We start from the raw sequence: 24,431 nt of genomic DNA on the forward strand, positions 1-24,431 counted from the left end.
TACCAGCTGCTAACTTAGCTGCTTCGTCTGCTCGGCTGTTACCAAGTGATACTGGGTCTTGGCTATATGTGTGTGCTTTACACTTGATAACAGCCACTCTGTCGGGTTCCTGTATCGCTGTTAGAAGCCTTTTGATGTGAGCTGCATGCGCTACCGGTGTACCAGCTGCCGTCATGAAATTTCTGAGGCGCCATAGGGCTCCGAAATCATGGACTACCCCGAATGCGTATCTAGAGTCGGTGTAGATATTGGCTGATTTGCCCTTAGCCAATTCACATGCTCTGGTTAGGGCGACCAGTTCAGCAACCTGGGCTGAGTGAGGTGGGCCTAGCGGTTCCGCTTCTATGGTGCCTTGGTCATCTACGACTGCGTATCCAGTACACAAGTCTCCCGAGTCTGACTGTCTGTGACAACTACCGTCCGTGTAGAAAGTTAGATCTACATCTTCCAGTGGGTTGTCACTGATGTCAGGCCTTGCGGTAAAATTTTGGGTCAAATATTCCATACAATCATGTGTGTCCTCCTTTGTATTAAATCCTCCTTCCCCACCACTCTCATCCTCCACCCTTTGTGCCTGTCCAGGCACACCTGGGAGATATGTTGCAGGATTTAATGCACTGCATCTCCTTATGGTGATGTTTACGGGGGCCATTAGTGCCAATTCCCATCTTGTAAACCGTGCTGATGAGACGTGCCTGGTTTGGGCAGAATTTAGCAAGGCTGACACTGCATGTGGTGTATGAATTGTGAGGTTGTGACCTAGCACTACATCTTCGCTTTTCGTTACTAGCAATGCTATCGCAGCAACGCTTCGCAAGCATGTGGGGAGGGATCGCGCTACCGTATCTAGCTGAGCGCTATAGTATGCTACTGGCCTGCTGGCATCACCGTGCTTTTGGGTTAAGACGCCTGCCGCGCAACCAGCACTTTCTGTTCCGTACAGCTCAAAGGGTTTCCCATAGTCTGGCATACCTAATGCTGGTGCCTGCGTTAGGCACTGTTTAAGTCTCTCAAACGCCATCTCGGACTCGTCTGTATGCGAAATCCGATCAGGTTTGTTTGAGGAGACCATCTCCTGCAAAGGTAATGCTAGAATGGAAAATCCTGGGATCCAGTTACGGCAATACCCACACATTCCTAAAAATGTTCTGATCTGTTGCTGGGTTTGTGGCAGAGTCATGTCTCTAATTGCTTGAATTCTATCAGCGGTCAGGTGTCTCAGTCCTTGTGTTAGACAGTGTCCCAAATATTTTACCTTAGTTTGGCATAATTGCAACTTGTCTTTGGAAACCTTGTGTCCTGTGTCTGAAAGATGAAACAGGAGCTGTTTCGTATCCTTCAGGGATGCTTCCACTGAATCAGAACACAGTAGTAGATCATCCACGTACTGTATTAATACTGATCCACTCTCTGGTTGGAAAGACTGTAAACAATCATGCAAAGCCTGGGAAAATATACTTGGACTGTCTATGAAACCTTGTGGTAATCGAGTCCATGTGTATTGGACTCCTCTGTATGTGAATGCAAACAAATATTGGCTGTCAGGGTGTAGAGGTACCGAAAAGAAAGCGGAGCAGAGGTCAATAACAGTGAAAAATTTCGCAGTGGGAGGGATTTGCATAAGGATGACAGCTGGATTTGGCACTACGGGGAACTGACTCTCAACTATTTTGTTAATCCCCCTTAGATCCTGCACTAGCCGGTAACCCCTCCCCCCACTCTTTTTTACAGGGAAGATGGGACTATTGGCAGTGCTGGACGTTCTTACCAGAATGCCCTGTTGTAGCAAGCGCTCTATTACGGGATACACTCCTAACTCCACCTCTGGCTTCAGAGGGTATTGTGGGATTTTTGGAGCTATCCTACCATCTTTTACTTGTACAACTACCGGAGCTACGTTTGCCATCAATCCAGTGTCTTGTCCGTCTTTAGTCCAAAGTGACTCTGGTATCTGGGATGTCATTTCTTCTACTTGGGATGGAGTCCTATTTGTCATAATGGTATGTGACATTAATTTTGATGGGGAGTCTAACATGTCTCGCACTTCCTGAGCGTGATTCTCAGGTATGTCCAAGAATACACCTTCAGGAGTACAATAAATGATGCACCCCATTTTACACAATAAGTCTCTTCCCAGGAGATTAGTCGGTGCCGATGCAGCCAGCAAAAAGGAATGCTTGGTATGTAAAGGCCCTACTGTAATCTCGGCTGGTTTGCTAACAGGGTAGTGCTGGACTACTCCCGTTACCCCTATGGCTGGAATTGTCTTACCAGTGGTTCTCATGCCCACTGTCGAATTTATCACTGATTTGGCCGCCCCCGTATCTACAAGAAAGTTTAATGTTTTACCAGCTACATTTATTGCAATCTCGGGTTCACTTCCAAGATTTGCAATCAATTTTACTGGCTGCAGATTACAGGTATGGCCACACCCCTATTGGGTATGGTGACCTCCCTGAATCCCGCTGGCAGCAACTACTTGTGAAGGGGGTTAAATGGAAACTGCCAGGAGTTTGCCAGTCTCCTTTTGGGGGATATCTTTTTGTTTCCCCTGTATGTGGCTCATAACTCCGTCTCTGTGGACCCTGATCCCAATCTCGTGTGTCATGTCGTTGTCTAGGGGGTTGGTATGATCTTTGTGAATTTTTCGCTCTACAGTCTCGTGCTATGTGTCCCTGTTTATGACAAAAATAACATGTTACCACATTTGACTTACCCACAGGGTTTGGTGATCTATACAAAGGCTGCTTTGTGGTCAGGGCCTGTATACTTACGGCCATTAACTTATCACCTTGTGACTCCCTGTGTCTGGTGATATTCCGGTCGTGATCAATAGCAGCCTCTCTCAAAGTAGCCACCGACAGACCTCGCCAACATGGTTGCGTGGTCTGTACCCTTGTCTTTAATGCTTCTTTTAAACCATCCATTAGCACAGATACTGCTACTTCTTGATGATTTGCATTGGTCCTAATGTCCTCTATGCCAGTGTATTTTGCCATTTCTAATAATGCCCGGTGGAAATAATCAGCAGCTGTTTCTGACTCTTTTTGTTTAATGGAAAAAATTCTATTCCATTTGGCTACAGCTGGGAAATACTCCTTTAACTGTAAATTTATTCTTTTTACATTGTTTTTGTTGTACACATCTGTAAGAGGTACATCCTGATCCAATCCACAGTCAGCTAAAAATTGAGCTGCGTCGACATTGGAGGGTAAACATGCCCTCAGCAATATCTGCCAGTCTTTGTTATTGGGCTCTAAAGTGTTCCCAAGGTCTCTGATGTATTTCTGGCTAGCAACTAAGTCTTTTCTAGGATCAGGGAATTCAGACACTATGGTTCTTAATTCCATTCGGGAAAACGGGCTGTACATGGCAATGTTCCTGATAGGAGTGACTCCTGTAGTGTCCGTTTTCCCATTTGGAACAGCTATTACCCTCACGGGAGCAAGTTTAACAACATCATTCTGTGTAGATTCTACAGTCTGTGGTGAAATGGTATCAGCATAGTGTATGGTGCCGTACTTACCCGTTGATACGACCTCACCTGTCCCTCCGCTAGGGGGCTTTGTTACTAATCTTATGGGTTGGGCCGTGCCTACTGTTGTTTCTGATATGGTGGCTGCTAGAGAGAGAGCCGATATTGTTGCCGATTCGTCCTCTTGATCACACTCCTGGGGAAAGTTCAAAACAGGGTACAACTTGCACGGGTTAATACTTGCATTGGTTAACTTATTAACATTATCCTTAACATTTATACAGTTGCTAAGTGCCTGTTTGTTACCCCCTAATGCGTCATTCTCCGCAACCAATTTCTCTCCTGATATGTATGGTGGCGGCGGGGCCGTGGCTACCAGTTTCCTGATAGGATTCGATCCCGCCGCCTGAGCCAATCCTCTCTGTATTTCACCCTCCTGTTGCCATAACTGCAAATAATCATAATGTTGGATTCGTCTCTTTGTTGATTTAATGAGACATATCCTCCTCCTTAAATTCATTAACACTTCTGGGCTGAAGCTACCTACTCTTGGGAATTTCTCCCCGTCATGCATTGTCATTCTTTCCCATTCATCACATAAAACTTCTGTGTGTGAGCCGTATTTTTCACACATTATGTACCTTGCCGACCCAATTGGTCGGTTCACTAAATCAACCCGAACCGAGGTTGATCGCCCCCTTCCTGAACAACTGGCCCCCATAATTTGCAGGTGTTGCTTGCTCTACCTCTGACCTTTATATCAGGGTCTTCAGCGAACCCTTACAAAAAACCAAAATGTTCACGATAGGCTGACGGTGGTGGTTTACCGAGTACCCCACTCACTCGCCCACGCCGACCAATACGACCACACACTGATATAGTGCTGGCGTACTCGACCCAGGGCCCCTATGAACCTTCGTTTACTGGAACATGTGGGTGTGATCCGCAGAGCATTAACCCTTTCCAGTAACTGTGGGGTTGTTGGACCATTCCTGAGTGACCAGCGAACTTCCCTTTTAAAAATAAAAAATTACACAAATCACGTCAGAATGTACAAATAGTGTTTATGACCGGGTTTGTACACAAATGGTACTGGTCAGACTAACTAATGCACACAATTACGTGCGGTACAATCGTTCAGTACATAAGCAACTAATCTTATGTACGGAGCGACCAGTGGAATCGACATTCAGCAGCTGCGAATTCCTTCAGCCTGAGCTTTATGGCCTATATGGGTTACGCTCCAACCCTTCTTGGTGTTGGGCTACTTGACTCTATAGCGGACTTCCTTGTCTGCTGTACCTGGACCTCCTGGTCTGTTATGCGACCTCCTGGTCTGACCTCCTGGTCTGTTACAGTATGACCTCCTGGTCTGCTACACTCTAATGCTCAAATTTTATGTTTAACCAGGGATGCCTCCCTAGCCACCATGTATGTCACTTACACGTATGTACTTCACGAGAACTCGATGATTTCTGTGGTTCAATCCCCAAAATTGTAAAAACTTATATAATTGCAAACACTCACTCACCACATGTACACTTTTGTTTCTATTTCTGCGCAGAAATTTTTCTTTAGACCAGATGTGTTGTAAATTTGGAGAAGGATCTATTAATTTAAATTTCGGATATTAAAATAGATTTGCGCTATTTATCGCCTGTTGCGCTATTTATCGCCTGTTGCGCTATTTATCGCCTGTTGAAAATCAACACTATCGTGTGACTTGAGTTACGTGGGCGTACCCAGACGCTCCGTTGCGTAATTTACGCTACGTGCGTCGGCCTTTGCGTACGCGAGTCTCAGCCCTTTGTTAGAGACACGTGTACACAAAACCAATGTCCACCGTAACACAATGTACACGTTTATCAATGTAGATGATCCTCGATCCTCTACTGAACCCCACACCAATCTCTCCTTGTACCTTTAGGTAGAGCTGCGTGTGTGCTTTTCACTTTATCCCTTAACGCATTATTTTTACACTTTAACTATGAAATAGCGACAAATCTCTCTTAGCACGTTTATCAATTATAAAATGGCAAACAGGAGAGTGATATATGAATGCACGAATGAAAAAGAAATGCAGATATGTGCGTGCGTACGCACGACAGAAATAAAACAGTTTTAAAAGACACTAGCGTTTTGTTCTTACCTCCGGTTCCGGATTCCTTCAGCACCCTTTACTAAGCGAAGCAGACGCTTATCCCGTCAGCACTGCGAAGAATATGATCTCCCGCCCTTTGCTGATGGATAATGTCTGCTGAAATTACCTAGCAGAGATATGTGAAGGACAGGACGAGCCGCCAATTGATAAAGCTAAATATTTATCTTATTTAAAACCCTTTAAGAGGCCTAAGAACACTGTACGCTATTGACGTATGGAGTACCGTAAGGGTACGCACGTTGCGTAGCAATCGCTTAGCCGAGGTCGAGACGCTCGAGCGTCACGTTCGCTCACCGCCAAGAGATCACAGGCAGGCACGCTATTGGCTGCCGACTAACATAATGGTTCGCTATAGCGTAGCGGACGCTGTATCGGGAGCGGGCCGCTCGAGCGACACAAACGCTCGCGAGAATACGCTGTTGGTATCGGGCACACTTATAGGTGAGCGACTACCGTAATGCTACGCTATCAGCGTAGCGGACGCTCGAGACCACGAGGAGATCACGAGCGGCGCAGACGCTCACAATGTTAAACCTTTAAATCTAAACCATAAACAATGTAATATGCTGTAAAACCTTAGTGTAGAGATAGGGTGTAGATGCAACACAGTGTAACCTTATTAACTTAAAAGCTGTTTGAGCGTCACCGACGCTCTGTGAATACTTAACACTATAATAAATACACAACTACCGGGCTTAGGGTCTAACGCCTTATATGAATATTATACTTGCAAAAAGAATAATACAATACAAGTCATACACTACAATATAACATAGACTAACTAACCAGGTAACTACACAGGAAATACAATACAATACTATTACGTTTTAAGAGAATACGAGAGAAAGAGGAGAAGAGAGAGAGAGATATGGCCCATAATAACAAGAAAGACAATATGATTGCGGAGAAAACTTACGCACAAGGGGAACGATCGCATGCGCCTCTGGACATCCAGCTCCCGATTTTCAGCAATGAGAACCGTTGAAGAGTGAGCTGGATGTGATCGGCTTGTCTATTTATGCCCCACACACAATACAATTCAATGGTCCCTACAATCTCATTGTTCATTGGACACAGGAATTCCTCCTCGCATTATAACAAAAGGTCATAGGTTGATTCATACAGGTGGGCTGTGACGATTTCCAACTGCTCAGGTGGGTGGGAAACTAGGTTTCCCGCCGCATGGATAAGTAAGTGCAAATAATAGTAAATGGACATAAACTTCTTATGTCCATAACTATTCGCACGAGCGATTAATTCGCTTCAAACCAACACCGGAATATTGCTAATTAAATATTCTTCCGATGGATACTAAACACCACTGTATTACTCCTGTCTGACCCTTCGTATCAAACAAAGAGGGATTTCTCTGTCCATGAACATGCTACATTAACTAAACTTTCAGATTCTATCAAAGGGACCATAATCTACAAAATTCATTATATAGTGAAAATATGTAACGAAAGAGTCGCCCGCTAGACGCATACAATCTCTACCGTAAATGCGCATACCGTGCGCCTGCGGGTGCCCGCAACAGCGAGTATGCGCACGCACGGGAGAGCACACGCATGCGCAGCAGGGACCTGTATGAGGTGCAAATATGGCAGTGTGCATCGTGATATTTTTCTGACTTTGACACCTAGTAGACCCATCTATACTCATGGTACTAAAGGGTTCCCAGTATCCTCTACAGATTACGAGAAAAGGATTTACCAGTAGGTAATTAAAATCCTATTTTTCTCACTCACACAGAGCTATAACCACACTCCCGTCATTATACAATGGCTGCCTCCAGGCTCTGTTCTTGGAGGCTCCGTACTAATGCTCTTTATCTGCTCATCTGTCTCTGTATCCTGCTCTAACCTTCTGATGTCTTCCTATTTCTCATGTTGCTTGTCTGTGTCCTGCACCATTCCCCTACCCTGTCCTGCTGCCTCCCCGCTCTGTGCCCTGCACCATTCCCCTACCCTGTCCTGCTGCCTCCCCCACAATCTGTGCCCTGCACCATTCCCCTACCCTGTCCTGCTGCCTCCGCCGCTCTGTGCCCTGCACGCATATACTGTATTTCTACTGCGGGGTACACTAGGATTCCACAGGGAATAGATGGGGTGTAGAGTTTGATCTTGAAGCTTTGACTGTTCCCAGGATGCACTGCACCGTCTCCTCTATAACCCCGCCTCCAGGCACTGGAGCTGTTTTTAAGTTGGTACCTGCAGTGCAGGTAACGCAGCCCTGACAAGAGCTTTTTGATGAAGACTTCAAGGGTCACAGCACTGTAAAGTCATTCTGACATTCTGTGCTGTGGCTCCATCACCTCCCCACACAGCGCTGCATACTCCCGTGGCCTGGTTCCCGGGTACTTGCAGCAGAGGCGCTCCGGTCTTCAGGCGCACACACTGCTGAACGCTCTTCTGGATCACCTGGCTGCACATCAGGGAGGAGGTAAGAGGGTCCCGCTGGTAAATTGCGAACCGGTCGCGGTCTTAGGAGATGGACCACGATGCTTGCGTGGACACTGTGGCCATGCAGGGACCCCCACTATATCCACCAGGGCAAGGAGCACAGGTCGGATTTACTCAAATCCATTAGCTATATGCTCCATAGTACCCGATGGTGAGGACCAGCATAGGGAATAAGGCGCTGACCTGTAGCCCCTCCCCCAGCTCCGGGCGCCATCTACTGCTGGTGTTCCCGCCCTGGAGCTGCATCTCTCTCCCTCACTCCCTGCCAGCGTTTGGATGCCATTTTCACTAGCTGCGCTGATCTTTGGAACTGCAGGGCACTGTCTCCTCTGTAAAGCCGCCATTCTCATCAGCGCTGTGCATTTACAGACACTTAAGTATTATACATGTCATTTTAGACAGTGTTAGTTAAGAACAAGTGTACTGCAATCTGAGTATTTAGTACAAGTATTCTGTGATATACATCCAGTATCTACTGTGCATTGTTATATCTATAGTCATATATCTATATATGTAGTATTACTAGTCCAGTGCAGTTTATTGTTTATCTGTAATAACTTCTGCATTGTACCTTTGACTGAGTGTGCCTGTAGCTGCCATGTGGATTTCATTCTCGTGTATCACACCTATTGCTATCACTATATTCTATACCCTAGGGGGCTAAGTGCGTCAGGGTTTTCATATAACATATAGTGCTACACAGCATATACTATTTAGTATTTTTCACTGTGTATTTCAGTCACCTCATACCACTTAATTCCTCTGACATAATTCAGGGGGTTATTTTCAGGTATTGTGTTTGTCTGGCTATATTGTACTGTTACGATCTAAGGCTACATTCCCTATAATGTCTGCCGCACAGGACGGGAAATCCGCGGACGCTCCTGCATCATGCAGTGCTTGCACCAAGCATTTACCTGAGGGGGAAGGTGTAGCTGATGGTTCAGGCGCTGAGTGCCATACACCCTCCAGTCAACCCGCAGCAACTGTGGCCAATCAGGACCCACCTTGGGCAGCTTTCTTAAGAATGCTGAATACGCTTGTGACACGTCTTACGCCATCTGTGGAACCTCCTGTGCCATTGCAGCCACATAATGTCCCTGTAGGTAATCCGCCTTGGGCGGACAACCTGCCTACCCAGTTACAGCAATTAAATCAATCTTTGGTTAGACAGAAGTCTAACCCATGCTCTGTGGGGGTCAAGGGGTCATCTAAGTGGGCCATTTCTTCCTCACAATCCACTAAAATTTCGGATTATTCTTCCGATAATGATGGGGACTATACTGATCTATCAGACACTGATACAGTCGCTTCTGATGAGTAATCTACAACCCAGCTTGATGTTTCTGACCTAGTGGAGGCTATTAATCTGATTCTCCAAATAGATGATGAGATCGAGCCCACTACTGCGTCTAAGAAACCTGATAAGTTCAAATGTCAGAAGGTTACTAAAGTAGTTTTACCACATTCTGACCATTTAGTTGACATACGTCAGGAATCCTGGTCATCTCCAGGTATGAAATTCTCCCTGTCTGAGAAGATGCTAGCTCGTTATCCTATCCCTGCGGAGCTGAGTAACAAGTGGGAAACTCCACCGCCGGTGGACTCCTATGTCGCCCGTCTTGTGGTGTCATCTACTCCGCCGGTCACCACTGTCACCTCACTGAAGCAACGAATAAGCATGTGGAGGAATGCCTGAAGTCTATTTACACTTTTGCCGGTGCTATAGATAGACCCACTATAGCAGCCTCCTGGGCTGTGAAAGGAATTGAAGCATGGGTTGAGGCAATTGAGGATGAGCTACCTACCTCAGGATTTTTCAGACACCACCAGACAATACCTGTCTTACATTACCACAGCCTCCTACTATATTCAGGAGGCGGCCTCTGAGGCAGGCGTAATGGCCGCCAAAGCCTCTACTACTTCTATACTCATTCGCCGCATTTTGTGGTTGAGGTCTTGGAAGGTGGACCTGGACTCCAAAAAGACCTTGGTAGTACTCCCTTTTAAGGGAGACATCCTGTTTGGGGAGGATCGGAACAAGATTGTCACCGACTTGGCGTCTGCCAAGACTGAGTTTCTTCCAAGTACTAATCCTTCTGCTCCGAAGGCTAAGAGTACCACTTTTCGTTCCTTTTGACTTACACGAAAAGCGAAAGGTCAGGCATACCTGAGGCAGGCTCGTGCTTCCAAAACCACTAAGCCTAAACCTAAACAATCCTGGGCCGCCCGTCAGCCTGCTTCCAAGCAAGATAAGCCTGCTGCATGACTGGGCGGGTCTCCCCCTAGGGGTTACCCCAGGGTGGGAGGCCGACTTCTGCAGTTCGCCCAGGCCTGGTTAAAGACCACTTTGGACGCTTGGGTGCAGGAAGTTGTCTCTCACGGGTACACAATCTCTTTCCAGAGACGTCCCCCTCGCCTTTAGATCCGTTAAAAGTGCAAGCTCTACACTTGGTTGTGCAATCCCTCCTGGACACAGGAGTGGTAGTGCCGGTACCTCTGTCCCAGGGAGGCAGGGGATACTATTCAACCCTGTTTCTAGTTCCGAAGCCAAATGGGTCCTTCCAGCCTATTCTCAACCTCAAATCATTGAACAACATTGTGAGAGTGGCCAAATTCCATATGGAAACTGTGCTCTATTGTACTGGCTATGGAACCCAAAGACTATATGGTATCCCTGTACATTCAGGCTGCTTATCTGCACATACCTATTGCCATTTCGCTTCAGCAATATCTACGGTTTGCTATTGGCAACCTACATTACTAATTCCAGGCTCTGCCATTTGGACTGGCCATGGCTCCTCGGATCCTCACCAAGGTAATGGCCGTGATGACGGCCCACTTCCATCGTCAGGGAATCAGGATCCTGCCGTATCTGGACGACTTGCAGATCCTGGCTAACTCCCAAGATGTTCTCCTCAGTCATCTGGTACTGATGGTACAATTCCTACAAGTCCACACGTGGCTCATCAACTGGAGAAAGTCCTCACTGGTCCCTGCTCGGAGCATGGTGCACCTGGGGGCACTGCTGGACACACACAGTCAAAGATTGTTTCTCTAACGTCCTAGTGGATGCTGGGGACTCCGTCAGGACCATGGAGACTAGCGGCTCCGCAGGAGACAGGGCACAAAAATGAAGCTTTAGGATCAGGTGGTGTGCACTGGCTCCTCCCCCCATAACCCTCCTCCAAGCCTCAGTTAGGTTTTTGTGCCCGTCCGAGCAGGGTGCAATCTAGGTGGCTCTCCTAAAGAGCTGCTTAGAAAAAGTTTTTAGGTTTTTTATTTTCAGTGAGTCCTGCTGGCAACAGGCTCACTGCATCGAGGGACTTAGGGGAGAGAAGTCAACTCACCTGCGTGCAGGATGGATTGGCTTCTTAGGCTACTGGACACCATTAGCTCCAGAGGGATCGAACACAGGCCCAGCCATGGAGTCCGGTCCCGGAGCCGCGCCGCCGACCCCCCTTGCAGATGCCGAAGATGGAAGAGGTCCAGAAGCAGGCGGCAGAAGACTTTTCAGTCTTCCTGAGGTAGCGCACAGCACTGCAGCTGTGCGCCATTGTTGTCAGCACACTTCACACAGCGGTCACGGAGGGTGCAGGGCGCTGGGGGGGCGCCCTGGGCAGCAATGTATAATACCTTTTTATGGCTAAAAAATACATCACATATAGCCCTTGAGGCTATATGGATGTATTTAACCCCTGCCAGATCTCACAAACTCCGGAGAAGAGCCCGCCGAAATAGGGGGCGGGGCTTATTCTCCTCAGCACACAGCGCCATTTTCCTGCTCAGCTCCGCTGTGAGGAAGGCTCCCAGGACTCTCCCCTGCACTGCACTACAGAAACAGGGTAAAACAGAGAGGGGGGGCACTTTTTTTGGCGATATTACTATATTTAAGCTGCTATAAGGATACAACACTTATATAGGGTTGTTCCCATATATATTATAGCGCTTGGGTGTGTGCTGGCAAACTCTCCCTCTGTCTCCCCAAAGGGCTAGTGGGGTCCTGTCTTCAATAGAGCATTCCCTGTGTGTCTGCTGTGTGTCGGTACGTGTGTGTCGACATGTATGAGGACGATGTTGGTGTGGAGGCAGAGCAATTGCCGGTAATGTTGATGTCACCCCCAGGGAGTCGACACCGGAATGGATGGCTTTGTTTATGGAATTACGTGATAATGTCAGCACATTACAAAAATCAGTTGACGACATGAGACGGCCGGAAAACCAGTTAGTACCTGCCCAGGCGTCTCAGACACCGTCAGGGGCTGTAAAACGCCCTTTACCTCAGTCGGTCGACACAGACCCAGACACGGACACTGAATCTAGTGTCGACGGTGAAGAAACAAACGTATTTTCCAGTAGGGCCACACGTTATATGATCACGGCAATGAAGGAGGCTTTGCATATCTCTGATACTACAAGTACCACAAAAAAGGGTATTATGTGGGGGGTGAAAAAACTACCTGTAGTTTTTCCTGAATCAGAGGAATTGAATGATGTATGTGATGAAGCGTGGGTTAACCCAGATAGAAAAGTGCTAATTTCAAAAAAGTTATTGGCATTATACCCTTTCCCGCCAGAGGTTAGGGCGCGCTGGGAAACACCCCCTAAGGTGGATAAGGCGCTCACACGCTTATCAAAACAAGTGGCGTTACCGTCTCCTGATACGGCCGCCCTCAAGGATCCAGCTGATAGGAGGCTGGAAACTACCCTAAAAAGTATATACACACATACTGGTGTTATACTGCGACCAGCCATCGCCTCAGCCTGGATGTGCAGTGCTGGGGTGGTCTGGTCGGATTCCCTGACTGAAAATATTGATACCCTGGATAGGGACAGTATTTTACAGACTTTAGAGCAATTAAAGGATGCTTTTCTTTATATGCGAGATGCTCAGAGGGATATTTGCACTCTGGCATCGAGAGTAAGTGCGATGTCCATATCTGCCAGAAGAAGTTTATGGACACGACAGTGGTCAGGTGATGCGGATTCCAAACGGCATATGGAAGTATTGCCGTATAAAGGGGAGGAATTATTTGGCGTCGGTCTATCGGATTTGGTGGCCACGGCAACTGCCGGGAAATCCACCTTTTTACCTCAGACCCCCTCCCAACAGAAAAAGACACCGTCTTTTCAGCCGCAGTCCTTTCGGTCCTATAAGAAGCGGGCAAAAGGACAGTCATATCTGCCCAGAGGCAGAGGAAAGGGTAAGAGAGGGCAGCAAGCAGCTCCTTCCCAGGAACAGAAGCCCTCCACGGGTTCTGCAAAGCCCTCAGCATGACGCTGGGGCTTTACAAGCGGACTCAGGAACGGTGGGGGGTCGACTCAAGAATTTCAGCGCGCAGTGGGCTTGCTCACAGGTGGACCCCTGGATCCTGCAGGTAGTATCTCAGGGTTACAGGTTGGAATTCGAGAAGTCTCCCCCTCGCCGGTTCCTAAAGTCTGCTTTGCCAACGTCTCCCTCAGACAGGGCGACGGTATTGGAAGCCATTCACAAGCTGTTTTCTCAGCAGGTGATAGTCAAGGTACCCCTCCTACAACAGGAAAAGGGGTATTACTCCACGCTATTTGTGGTACCGAAGCCGGACGGCTCGGTAAGACCTATTCTAAATCTGAAATCTTTGAACCTGTACATACAAAAATTCAAGTTCAAGATGGAATCACTCAGAGCAGTGATAGCGAATCTGGAAGAAGGGGACTTTATGGTGTCCCTGGACATAAAAGATGCTTATCTGCATGTCCCAATTTGCCCTTCACATCAAGGGTACCTCAGGTTCGTGGTGCAAAACTGTCATTATCAGTTTCAGACGCTGCCGTTTGGATTGTCCACGGCACCTCGGGTCTTTACCAAGGTAATGGCCGAAATGATGATTCTTCTGCGAAGAAGAGGCGTATTAATTATCCCTTACTTGGACGATCTCCTGATAAGGGCAAGGTCCAGAGAACAGCTGGAGGACGGAGTAGCACTAACCCAAGTAGTGCTGCAACAACACGGGTGGATTCTGAATTTTCCAAAATCTCAGTTGACCCCGACAACACGTCTGCTGTTCCTGGGAATGATTCTGGACACGGTTCAGAAAAAGGTGTTTCTTCCGGAGGAGAAAGCCAAGGAGTTATCCGAACTTGTCAGGAACCTCCTAAAACCAGGAAAAGTGTCTGTGCATCAATGCACAAGAGTCCTGGGAAAGATGGTGGCTTCTTACGAAGCAATCCCATTCGGCAGATTCCACGCACGAACTTTTCAGTGGGATCTGCTGGACAAATGGTCCGGATCGCATCTGCAGATGCATCAGCGGATAACCTTATCGCCACGGACAAGGGTGTCTCTTCTGTGGTGGTTGCAGAGTGCTCATCTGTTAGAAGGCCGCAGATTCGGCATACAGGACTGGGTCCTGGTGACCACGGATGCCAGTCTGAGAGGCTGGGGAGCGGTCACACAGGGAAGAAACTTCCAGGGAGTATGGTCAAGCCTGGAGATGTTTCTTCACATAAATATACTGGAGCTAAGAGCGATTTACAATGCTCTAAGCCTGGCAAAACCCCTGCTTCAGGGTCAGCCGGTGTTGATCCAGTCGGACAACATCACGGCAGTCGCCCACGTAAACAGACAGGGCGGCACAAGAAGCAGGAGAGCAATGGCAGAAGCTGCAAGGATTCTTCGCTGGGCGGAAGATCATGTGATAGCACTGTCAGCAGTGTTCATTCCGGGAGTGGACAACTGGGAAGCAGACTTCCTCAGCAGACACGATCTACACCCGGGAGAGTGGGGACTTCATCCAGAAGTCTTCCACATGATTGTGAACCGTTGGGAAAAACCAAAGGTGGATATGATGGCGTCTCGCCTCAACAAAAAACTGGACAGGTATTGCGCCAGGTCAAGAGACCCTCAGGCAATAGTTGTGGACGCTCTGGTAACACCGTGGGTGTTCCAGTCAGTGTATGTGTTTCCTCCTCTGCCTCTCATACCCAAAGTACTGAGAATTATACGGCAAAGGGGAGTAAGAACGATACTCGTGGCTCCGGATTGGCCTAGAAGAACTTGGTACCCGGAACTTCAGGAGATGCTCACGGAAAATCCGTGGCCTCTACCTCTAAGACGGGACCTAATTCAGCAGGGACCGTGTCTATTCCAAGACTTACCGCGGCTGCGTTTGACGGCGTGGCGGTTGAACGCCGAATTCTAAGGGAAAAAGGCATTCCAGAAGAGGTCATTCCTACACTGGTTAAAGCCAGGAAGGAGGTGACTGCACAACATTATCACCGCATTTGGAGAAAATATGTTGCGTGGTGTGAGGCCAGGAAGGCCCCCACGGAGGAATTTCAATTGGGTCGATTCCTACATTTCCTGCAAACAGGATTGTCTATGGGCCTCAAGTTGGGGTCCATTAAGGTTCAAATTTCGGGCCTGTCGATTTTCTTCCAGAAAGAATTGGCTTCAGTTTCTGAAGTCCAGACTTTTGTAAAAGGAGTACTACATATACAGCCCCCGGTTGTGCCCCCAGTGGCTCCGTGGGACCTTAATGTAGTTTTGGATTTTCTCAAATCCCATTGGTTTGAGCCACTCAAATCGGCGGATTTGAAATATCTTACATGGAAAGTAACCATGCTACTGGCCCTGGCTTCAGCCAGGAGAGTGTCAGAATTGGCGGCTTTATCGTATAAAAGCCCATATCTGATTTTCCATTCGGACAGGGCAGAACTGCGGACGCGTCCTCATTTTCTGCCTAAGGTGGTGTCAGCGTTTCACCTGAACCAGCCTATTGTGGTGCCTGCGGCTACTAGCGATTTGGAGGATTCCAAGTTGCTGGACGTTGTCAGGGCATTGAAAATATATATATTTCAAGGACGGCTGGAGTCAGAAAATCTGACTCGCTGTTTATACTGTATGCACCCAACAAGCTGGGTGCTCCTGCTTCTAAGCAGACGATTGCTCGTTGGATTTGTAGCACAATTCAACTTGCACATTCTGTGGCAGGCCTGCCACAGCCTAAATCTGTCAAGGCCCATTCCACAAGTAAGGTGGGCTCATCCTGGGCGGCTGCCCAAGGGGTCTCGGCATTACAACTCTGCCGAGCAGCTACGTGGTCGGGGGAGAACACGTTTGTAAAATTCTACAAATTTGATACCCTGGCTAAAGAGGACCTGGAGTTCTCTCATTCGGTGCTGCAGAGTCATCCGCACTCTCCCGCCCGTTTGGGAGCTTTGGTATAATCCCCATGGTCCTGACGGAGTCCCCAGCATCCACTAGGACGTTCGAGAAAATAAGATTTTACTTACCGATAAATCTATTTCTCGTAGTCCGTAGTGGATGCTGGGCGCCCATCCCAAGTGCGGATTGTCTGCAATACTTGTACATAGTTATTGTTACAAAAAAATCGGGTTGTTCTTGTTGTGAGCCGTCTGTTCAGAGGCTCCTACGTTGTCATACTGTTAACTGGGTTCAGATCACAAGTTGTACGGTGTGATTGGTGTGGCTGGTATGAGTCTTACCCGGGATTCAAAATCCTTCCTTATTGTGTACGCTCGTCCGGGCACGGTATCCTAACTGAGGCTTGGAGGAGGGTCATGGGGGGAGGAGCCAGTGCACACCACCTGATCCTAAAGCTTTATTTTTGTGCCCTGTCTCCTGCGGAGCCGCTAGTCCCCATGGTCCTGACGGAGTCCCCAGCATCCACTACGGACTACGAGAAATAGATTTATCGGTAAGTAAAATCTTATTTTCTGTCTCCAGAGAAAGTCCTGAATCTTCAGGACAGGATCAGATACTTCCTCTCTCGCCCAGGAGTGTCAATACACTCAGAGATGCAAGTACTAGGCCTCATGGTGTCGGCTTTCTACATGGTGGAGTACGCTCAATTTCATTCCCGCCCTCTGCAGACGTTAATCCTCTCCAAGTGGGACAGCCGGTCTCAGCGGATCAGGTCTCAAATGATTTCCTTGACTCTGGAGGTCCTTCTGTCACTGAACTGGTGGCTACAGGACCAACAGTTGAGCAGGGGCTGTTCTTTCTGGATCTCCAACTGGGTCCTTCTGACAACGAACGCCAGTCTGAGTTGGAGCAACACTCTCTCCAGGGTTGGTGGACCAGGGAGGAATCTCATTGCCCAATAAACATTCTGGAATTGCGGGCAGTGCTCAATGCTTTGACACTTGCCCTGCCTCTAGTACGGAGCAGGCCTGTTCAAGTACAATCAGACAACGCCACCACGGTGGCATACATAAATCATCAAGTCGGCACTCGAGCTGCATGGCAATGCTGGAAGTATCAGAAATCCTCCATTGGGCGGAACGCCATCTGCCAGCAATATCGGTAGTGTTCATTCCCGGAGTTCTCAACTGGGAAGCAGATTTCCTCAGTCATCAGGACATTCACGCCGGAGAGTGGAGTCTTCATCCGGAAGCCTTTCAACTCCTAGTGGACAAGTGGGGCCTAACAGATGTATACCTGATGGCGGCTCGACACAATCACAAAGTTCCGGTCTTCGGATCAAGGACAAGGGATCCTCAAGCAGAGTTCGTGGATGCACTGGCAATTCCATGGAACTTTCGGCTGCCCTACATGTTCCCGCCAGTGTCACTCCTGCCCAGGGTACTTCGGAAGTTCAAGCAAGAAAGTGGAATACTACTTCTAGTCGCTCCGGAGTGGCCGAGATGGCATTGGCTCTCAGACCTACAGGGTCTCTCGATAGAGTGTCTTCTACTTCCTCAACACCCATACCTCCTCGTTCATGGCCCTTGTGTCTACCCAGACCTTGCCAGACTGGCTTTGATGGCGTAGCTCTTGAAGCTTCACTCCTGAGGGGCAAAGGATTCTCTGAGGCGGTTATCCAAACTATGCTAAAGGCTCGCACACTGGCTTCTGCATGGATTTATTATAGAGTCTGGAATTCTTACTTCACCGGGTGTGCTGCTAAGAATTACGATGCTTACAAGTTTAGTACTTCCAAACTTCTGGCATTTTTGCAACAAGTCCTGGATTTCGGACTTCATCTGGCGTCCCTCAAGGTTCACATATCTGCCTTGTCGGTGTGGTTTCAGAGAAAAATGTCTATACCTGACGTTCATACATTCACTCAGGGTATGTTACGGATTCAGCTTCCCTATGTTCCGCCTGTGGCTCCACGGGATCTATCTGTTGTCCTGAAGTCCCTACAAGAGTCTCCATTTCAACCTCTTGAGACAGTGGACCTTAAATGGCTCACCGCCAAGGTACTGTTTTTACTGGCTATTGCCTCTGCTAGAAGGGTATCGGACTTAGGAGCGTTGTCCTGTCGTCCACCCTTACTGATATTTCATTGTGACCGGGCAGTTCTTAGAACTCGCCCAGGTTATTTGCCTAAGGTGGTGACATCTTTTCACCTTAACCAAGAGATTGTGGTTCCGGCCTTCAACTTTTCTGGATTGTCCTCCAAAGAAAGGTCTTTAGATGTGGTACGGGCTCTCCGTATCTACGTGGATAGGTCTGCCTCTATCAGGAGGTCAGATACCTTGTTTGTACTTTTTGGTTTTCACAAACGTGGCTGGCCTGCAAATAATGCACAAAATGGCAAGCTGCTCAATTAGATTGTGATGCCACTCAGGTGCTAAAAGGGAGGGGTAATTCTGTGTAAAAAAAAACTATTTGTGTTTCCTAATGCACACGGAGTGAGAAATAATACTACATTAGAATCAGATAATACGGGGTCCCTAAAACTAGGTGTGGGTCCGGGGTGCAGGACCCCATCACGTCGGCACAGGTCGGCTACCCCAGGTCAGCACACAGGTGAAAGTTAATAAGGGCTAATAAGAAGCCATTATCATGTGGCCTTACACTGGGCATTCAGACCCAGACATATATGTAATTATTTATGGGGTGGGTGTGGGGTGCGGTGGCCCCTGTGTCGGCGTGGCTGGGTGGCTACAGGTCGGCACATCCTAACACCTTATTAACACTAATGATTTTCCCTATCACTTTGTATATATTTTTGTATTATTTTAATTACACTTCACTTATATAGCACTTATGTGCTTCTTATTAACCCTTATTAACTTTCACCTGTGTGCTGACCTGGGGTAGCCGACCTGTGCCGACGTGATGGGGTCCTGCACCACGGACCCATACCTAGTATTAGTGACCCCCAGTGACGGAGACACCTTGCCGAACGGCCTGGGGGCTTAACCCTATATCTGCAGATATATACGTAACTAAGATCTCCGTATTATCTGATTATTATGTAGTATTATTTTTCACTCAGTGTGCATTAGGGAACACAAATTGTTTTTTTCTGGTCTGCAAATAAGCAAACCTTGGCCAGATGGATTAGAATGGTGATTGCACAAGCCTATGCGCAGACTGGACTCCCAACTACTGCTGCTACAAAAACGCCCATTCTACTCGTCTGTTGGACCTTCTTGGTTGGCCCTCCATGGTGTGTCCGCAGAACAATTGTGCAAGGCGGCTACGTGGTCCTCAGTGAACACGTTCATTAGGTTTTATGCCTTTGATACTTCCAACTCCCAGGATGCTTCCTCTGGACGCAGGGTTCTTGTGCCCGCTACAGTGCGTCCCCTCCACTGAGGAACTGCTTTAGGACATCCCAAATGTATTCCCTGTGGAACACGGTGTACCCTGCTGCAGAAAAGAAGATTTATGGTAGACTTACCATGGTTAAATCTCTTTCAGCGAGGTACACTGGGTTCCACAGGGCACCCACCCTGACGCACTTAGCTTCTTTGGGGTTGTAGGTAACATCTACCGTCTCTTTTACCTGCTACTGCATTGGACTGGTTAATGAAACTGAGCTCCAGTGCCTGGAGGTGGGGTTTTAGAGGAGGCGGTGCAGTGCATCGTGGGAACAGTCAAAGCATTAGCTTGTTTGTGGCTCGGATCAAGATCCACCCTGATGTATTCCCTGTGTAGCGCCTTGTACCTCGCAGAAAGAGATTTAACTATTGTAAGTCTACCATAAATCTCCTTATATAACCACTTGGAGCACTTTGTGTAGTGTGGATGCAGTTGTTGGTAATTAGGCCACAAGTGTCCCATGTTTATGTGTGAGGCGGTCTGGATGGATATTGTGGTTCAGCAACGTCACTGGCTGATGAGGCTTCCTGCTCTGTAATGCTGGCTAGGGAATGTTACCCAGCAAAGTCTGCATTATGGGGGGATATCCATTGGTGATGTGCTATCTGCATGTCCCTGTGGCCGGGGCTATGACGTGCTGATAATGTGGTTGTGGCATTATAAGCCAGTGTTGTATCTGTTCCATGAGTGTATTTATTTGTTGTTTGTGCATTTGTAATGTGGTCAAAGGGTTTTTTAGAATGGCTGCGCTATTTTTTCTGTCAAAGAAAAATGGGATGATAGCGCGATTAATAACTAATTAATAACTGATGGTCATTATCGTGCTCTTCAATTAGAGCCCTTTTTTTAAGGAGAAAAATGTTGCGGTACCGGGCGATCACCCATGGATTCAGGGATAATTCCCCGATCCTATGTGTTGTCGCGGCTCTGTGGGCTATATCGGTGATTATCCGAAGCATAATCCCTGATAAGCACTGTGTATCTGGCTACGTAATTCCCCGGGGGATTATTTATGCTGTAAAGTACCACGATTAATTGAATGCCCCCCAAAGTTTGCAAGTTGAAATGAATCATCTAGACCTCTTTGTTAGTAATAGTAAGATGGTGGTGTAGTGGTTAGTATTGCTGTCTCACAGCACAGAAGTCATGAGTTCAATTCCCGAACAATGTGCATTCTGTGTGGAGTTTGTTTGTGTTTCCTCAATCACTCCAAAAATCATACTGGTAGGTTAATTGGCTTCTGATAACAAATTGACCCTAGTGTGTACATGTGGTAGGGAATATAGAGTGTAAGCTCCCCTGGTGGGACTGATGTGAATGTCTAAATATTCTCTGTACAATGTAATATGTAGGTGCTATATAAAGATCTGTAAATAATAATAATAATACAGCTATTTTATCTCCAGTAGATGGCGGCACAAACCGGAATGCCTTGGAGGGAGATCTCATCTTGTCTGCAGATACTAAAACAGAAGATAACATCACACAGGATTCTCCAGGAGACAGCGCTGTTATGCTAAATATACATCCAGTACCGCACAGCACAGATATATCATCTGATCCCCCTAACTGCGAGGACTGTTCTCCTGATACCTCAGATTCTGTTACACATAGTGCAGCTCATACACCTGATAATATATTTCCCTGTTCTGAGTGTGGGAAATGTTTTACACGGAAATCACATCTTGTTACACATCAGAGAATTCACACAGGTGAGAAGCCATTTCCATGCTCTAAGTGTGGGAAATGTTTTACACAGAAATCACATCTTGTTATACATCAGAGAAATCACACAGGTGAGAGGCCATTTCCATGTTCTGAGTGTGGGAAATGTTTTACCTGTAAATCACAACTTGTTATACATCAGAGAAGTCACACAAGTGAGAGGCCATTTCCATGTTCTGGGTGTGGGAAATGTTTTATACGGAAATCACATCTTGTTACACATCAGAGAAGTCACACAGGTGAGAAGCCATTTTCATGTTCTAAGTGTGGGAAATGTTTTACACAAAAATCAAGTCTTGTTAAACATCAGAGAAGTCACACAGGTGAGAGGCCATTTCCATGCTCTGATTGTGGGAAATGTTTCATACAAAAATCAAGTCTTATTAAACATCAGAGAAGTCACACAGGTGAGAAGCCATTTTCATGCTCTGAGTGTGGGAAATGTTTCACACAAAAATCAAGTCTTGTTAAACATCAGAGAAGTCACACAGGTGAGAAGCCATTTTCTTGCTCTGACTGTGGGAAATATTTTGCACAGAAATCAGATCTTATTAAACATCTGAAAAGTCACACAGGTGAGAGGCCATTTCCATGCTCTGAGTGTGGGAAATGTTTTAAACACAAATCACATCTTGTTACACATCAGAGAAGTCACACAGGTGAGAGGCCATTTCCATGTTCTGAGTGTGGGAAATGTTTTAAACACAAACCACATCTTGTTAAGCATCAGAGAAGTCACACAGGTGTGAGGCCATTTCCATGTTCTGGGTGTGGGAAATGTTTTACAGAGAAATCAAGTCTTGTTACACATCACAGAAGTCACACAGGTGAGAGGCCATTTCCATGTTCTGAGTGTGGGAAATGTTTTAAACGCAAATCACATCTTGTTATACATCAGAGAAGTCACACAGGTGAGAAGCTGTTTTCATGTTCTGAGTGTGGGAATTATTTTACACAGAAATCAGATCTTGTTAGACATCAGAGAAGTCACACAGGTGAGAAGCCATTTCGATGCTCTGAGTGTGGGAAATATTTTACACAGAAATCAGATCTTATTAAACATCAGAAAAGTCACACAGGTGAGAGGCCATTTCCATGTTCTGAGTGTGGGAAATATTTTACACAGAAATCAGATCTTGTTAGACATCAGAGAAGTCACACAGGTAAGAAGCCATTTCGATGCTCTGAGTGTGGGAAATGTTTTACAGGTAAATCACATCTTGTTACGCATCAGATTTCACACAGGAGAAGCATTACTATGAGTTGATACAAAACAGGTTTGAAGCAACACTCCTGTCACACAGTATTTTAACACTTTATGTTATCCTTCCACATATTGGAATGTGTGTCATTAATATAAGATGACTAGATCACTCCGGTGGAACTTTTAGTAATTTCCTCTGTATATTTTCTAAGACTCTGTGTTGGCCAGTCAACTTCTTCTACAACAAAGTCATCAAACCATGAGGGTCATTCAGAGTTGATCGCACGGTGCAACTTTTTGCTGCCTGTGCGATCAACTAGACACCGCTTATGTGGGAGGGTTTTTTTGCATAGCAAGGCTGCGAACGCTTGTGCAACCGTGCTATGCAAAAACATTTTTTGCAGTTTCTAAGTAGCTTCAGACTTACCCGCTGCGATGTCTTCAGCCTGTCAGGTCCCGGAATTGATGTCAGACACCTGCCCTGCAAATGCCTGTACACGCCTTCGTTCTCCACTCCCAGAAAATGTTCAGTTGTCGCCCCGGAACGTTTTCCTTCTGCAATCTTCTAGCGATCGCTGCTGCAATCCCTTTCTTTGCTGTTTCGGTCGTTGCCCAGCGACTGCTGTCGCTGGACAACGACGCGCATGCACAGAGCCAACCCGTTCGCACAGCTGTGAAAAAGTGCAGCGTGCGAACGGGTTGGAATTATGTAAAAAAAAGGGGGGGATAGGAGCGCTAATATCAGCTAAAATGTGTGTTAAAAATAATGAACAATTTATTTGACTACTGCACTGCAGAATGTTTACACTCTTTTTAGAGTATATGTATTGGAAACCGGGTTGCCGGTATGGAGATGTGTAAGTGTCCGAGTTCCATATCCTTGTGGGCAGTAGGTGGGTTCCCTAGCTGTCTGTCCCTATCCTACCTTCCTCTCCCGTGGCGCTGGTCACTCGTCCTCACAGTCTCTCCTTTCCTGGCATGCTGCACGATACCGGAAGTGCTCGTTCCGTGACTTCTAGTGTGACGTGTATCCGGTTCCCAGCATCCAACGCGTTTCGTAACGTTGCACTTTGTCAAGGAAGAAGGCTGATGTTGTTGGATTGAGTCTTTATAGACTGAAATCTTCAATAACTTTATTAGTAAAAATTGTTAAAAATGCAAGTCCTTAAAGAAGTGACTTCACAAAAAGAGCGGGTAGCACATGTTTATGACTTTGCAGTGTATCTATATGAATTGAAATCATTTAAAAATTAATTTCATTAAAAACAATTCTTTATAAAGAATGTTACCTGAGTTCTTGCTTTTTCTTTGTTTGACATTCCGAATCTAAAAATGTTTGTTTATAAAAAAAACTTTCGTTCTATGTCTGTATTGAGCCCCTGTGGCATCATTGCTTGAAGCTCATATATCCATTTTGTCTCTGTTTTTTTAAGTTCCGTTACTATTACCCCTTTTCCACCTACGTACCGTGTCCGATCCGGGATGTTTAACACGGCTACAACCCGTGTCGGCTCCCCCGTTTCCACTACACTTCGACACGGGTTATTCCCGTGTCTGATCTGTTTCCACTTAACCCGGGTAAGCTCTGTAAAAGCCTATTGCTGTCATTACAAATGGACTTTTTACTGTCTCATCAAGATGATGTCATCAAAAGGACCAAAAGGGAGGGGTGGGGCCTGCTCACAGCATTGCAGCAATGGACGCCGGTGCAGTAGCTGTGTCTAGCATGGAGTCGCAGACTGTTTGCAGTTTACTGCTGCTTTCTGCTACAGACAGCTTGATGCAGCTTTTCACCTTGTGCTACCTACTGCAGAGCTGGAGAAGGAGAGCTCAATTCTTTGCAG

General features: G+C 46.9%; 1 protein-coding gene across 3 annotated transcripts in view; it reads left to right on the forward strand.

The window, feature by feature from the left end:
- The window catches only part of LOC135056972 (oocyte zinc finger protein XlCOF6-like), a 72,992-nt gene extending 48,833 nt beyond the window's left edge, over positions 1-24,159 (forward strand). For 2 of the 3 annotated variants that reach the window (XM_063962776.1, XM_063962777.1), the window contains one exon: positions 21,065-24,159. In XM_063962776.1, the coding sequence (XP_063818846.1) occupies positions 21,065-22,650 (1,586 nt within the window). In that variant the 3' untranslated portion in view covers positions 22,651-24,159. The remainder of the gene's footprint in view (positions 1-21,064) is intronic. The other variant, XM_063962778.1, reaches the window with a different exon arrangement.
- Positions 24,160-24,431: the final 272 nt, after the last annotated feature.

The sequence above is a fragment of the Pseudophryne corroboree genome, chromosome 3, assembly GCF_028390025.1.
Source record: "Pseudophryne corroboree isolate aPseCor3 chromosome 3, aPseCor3.hap2, whole genome shotgun sequence".
NCBI lineage: Eukaryota > Metazoa > Chordata > Amphibia > Anura > Myobatrachidae > Pseudophryne > Pseudophryne corroboree.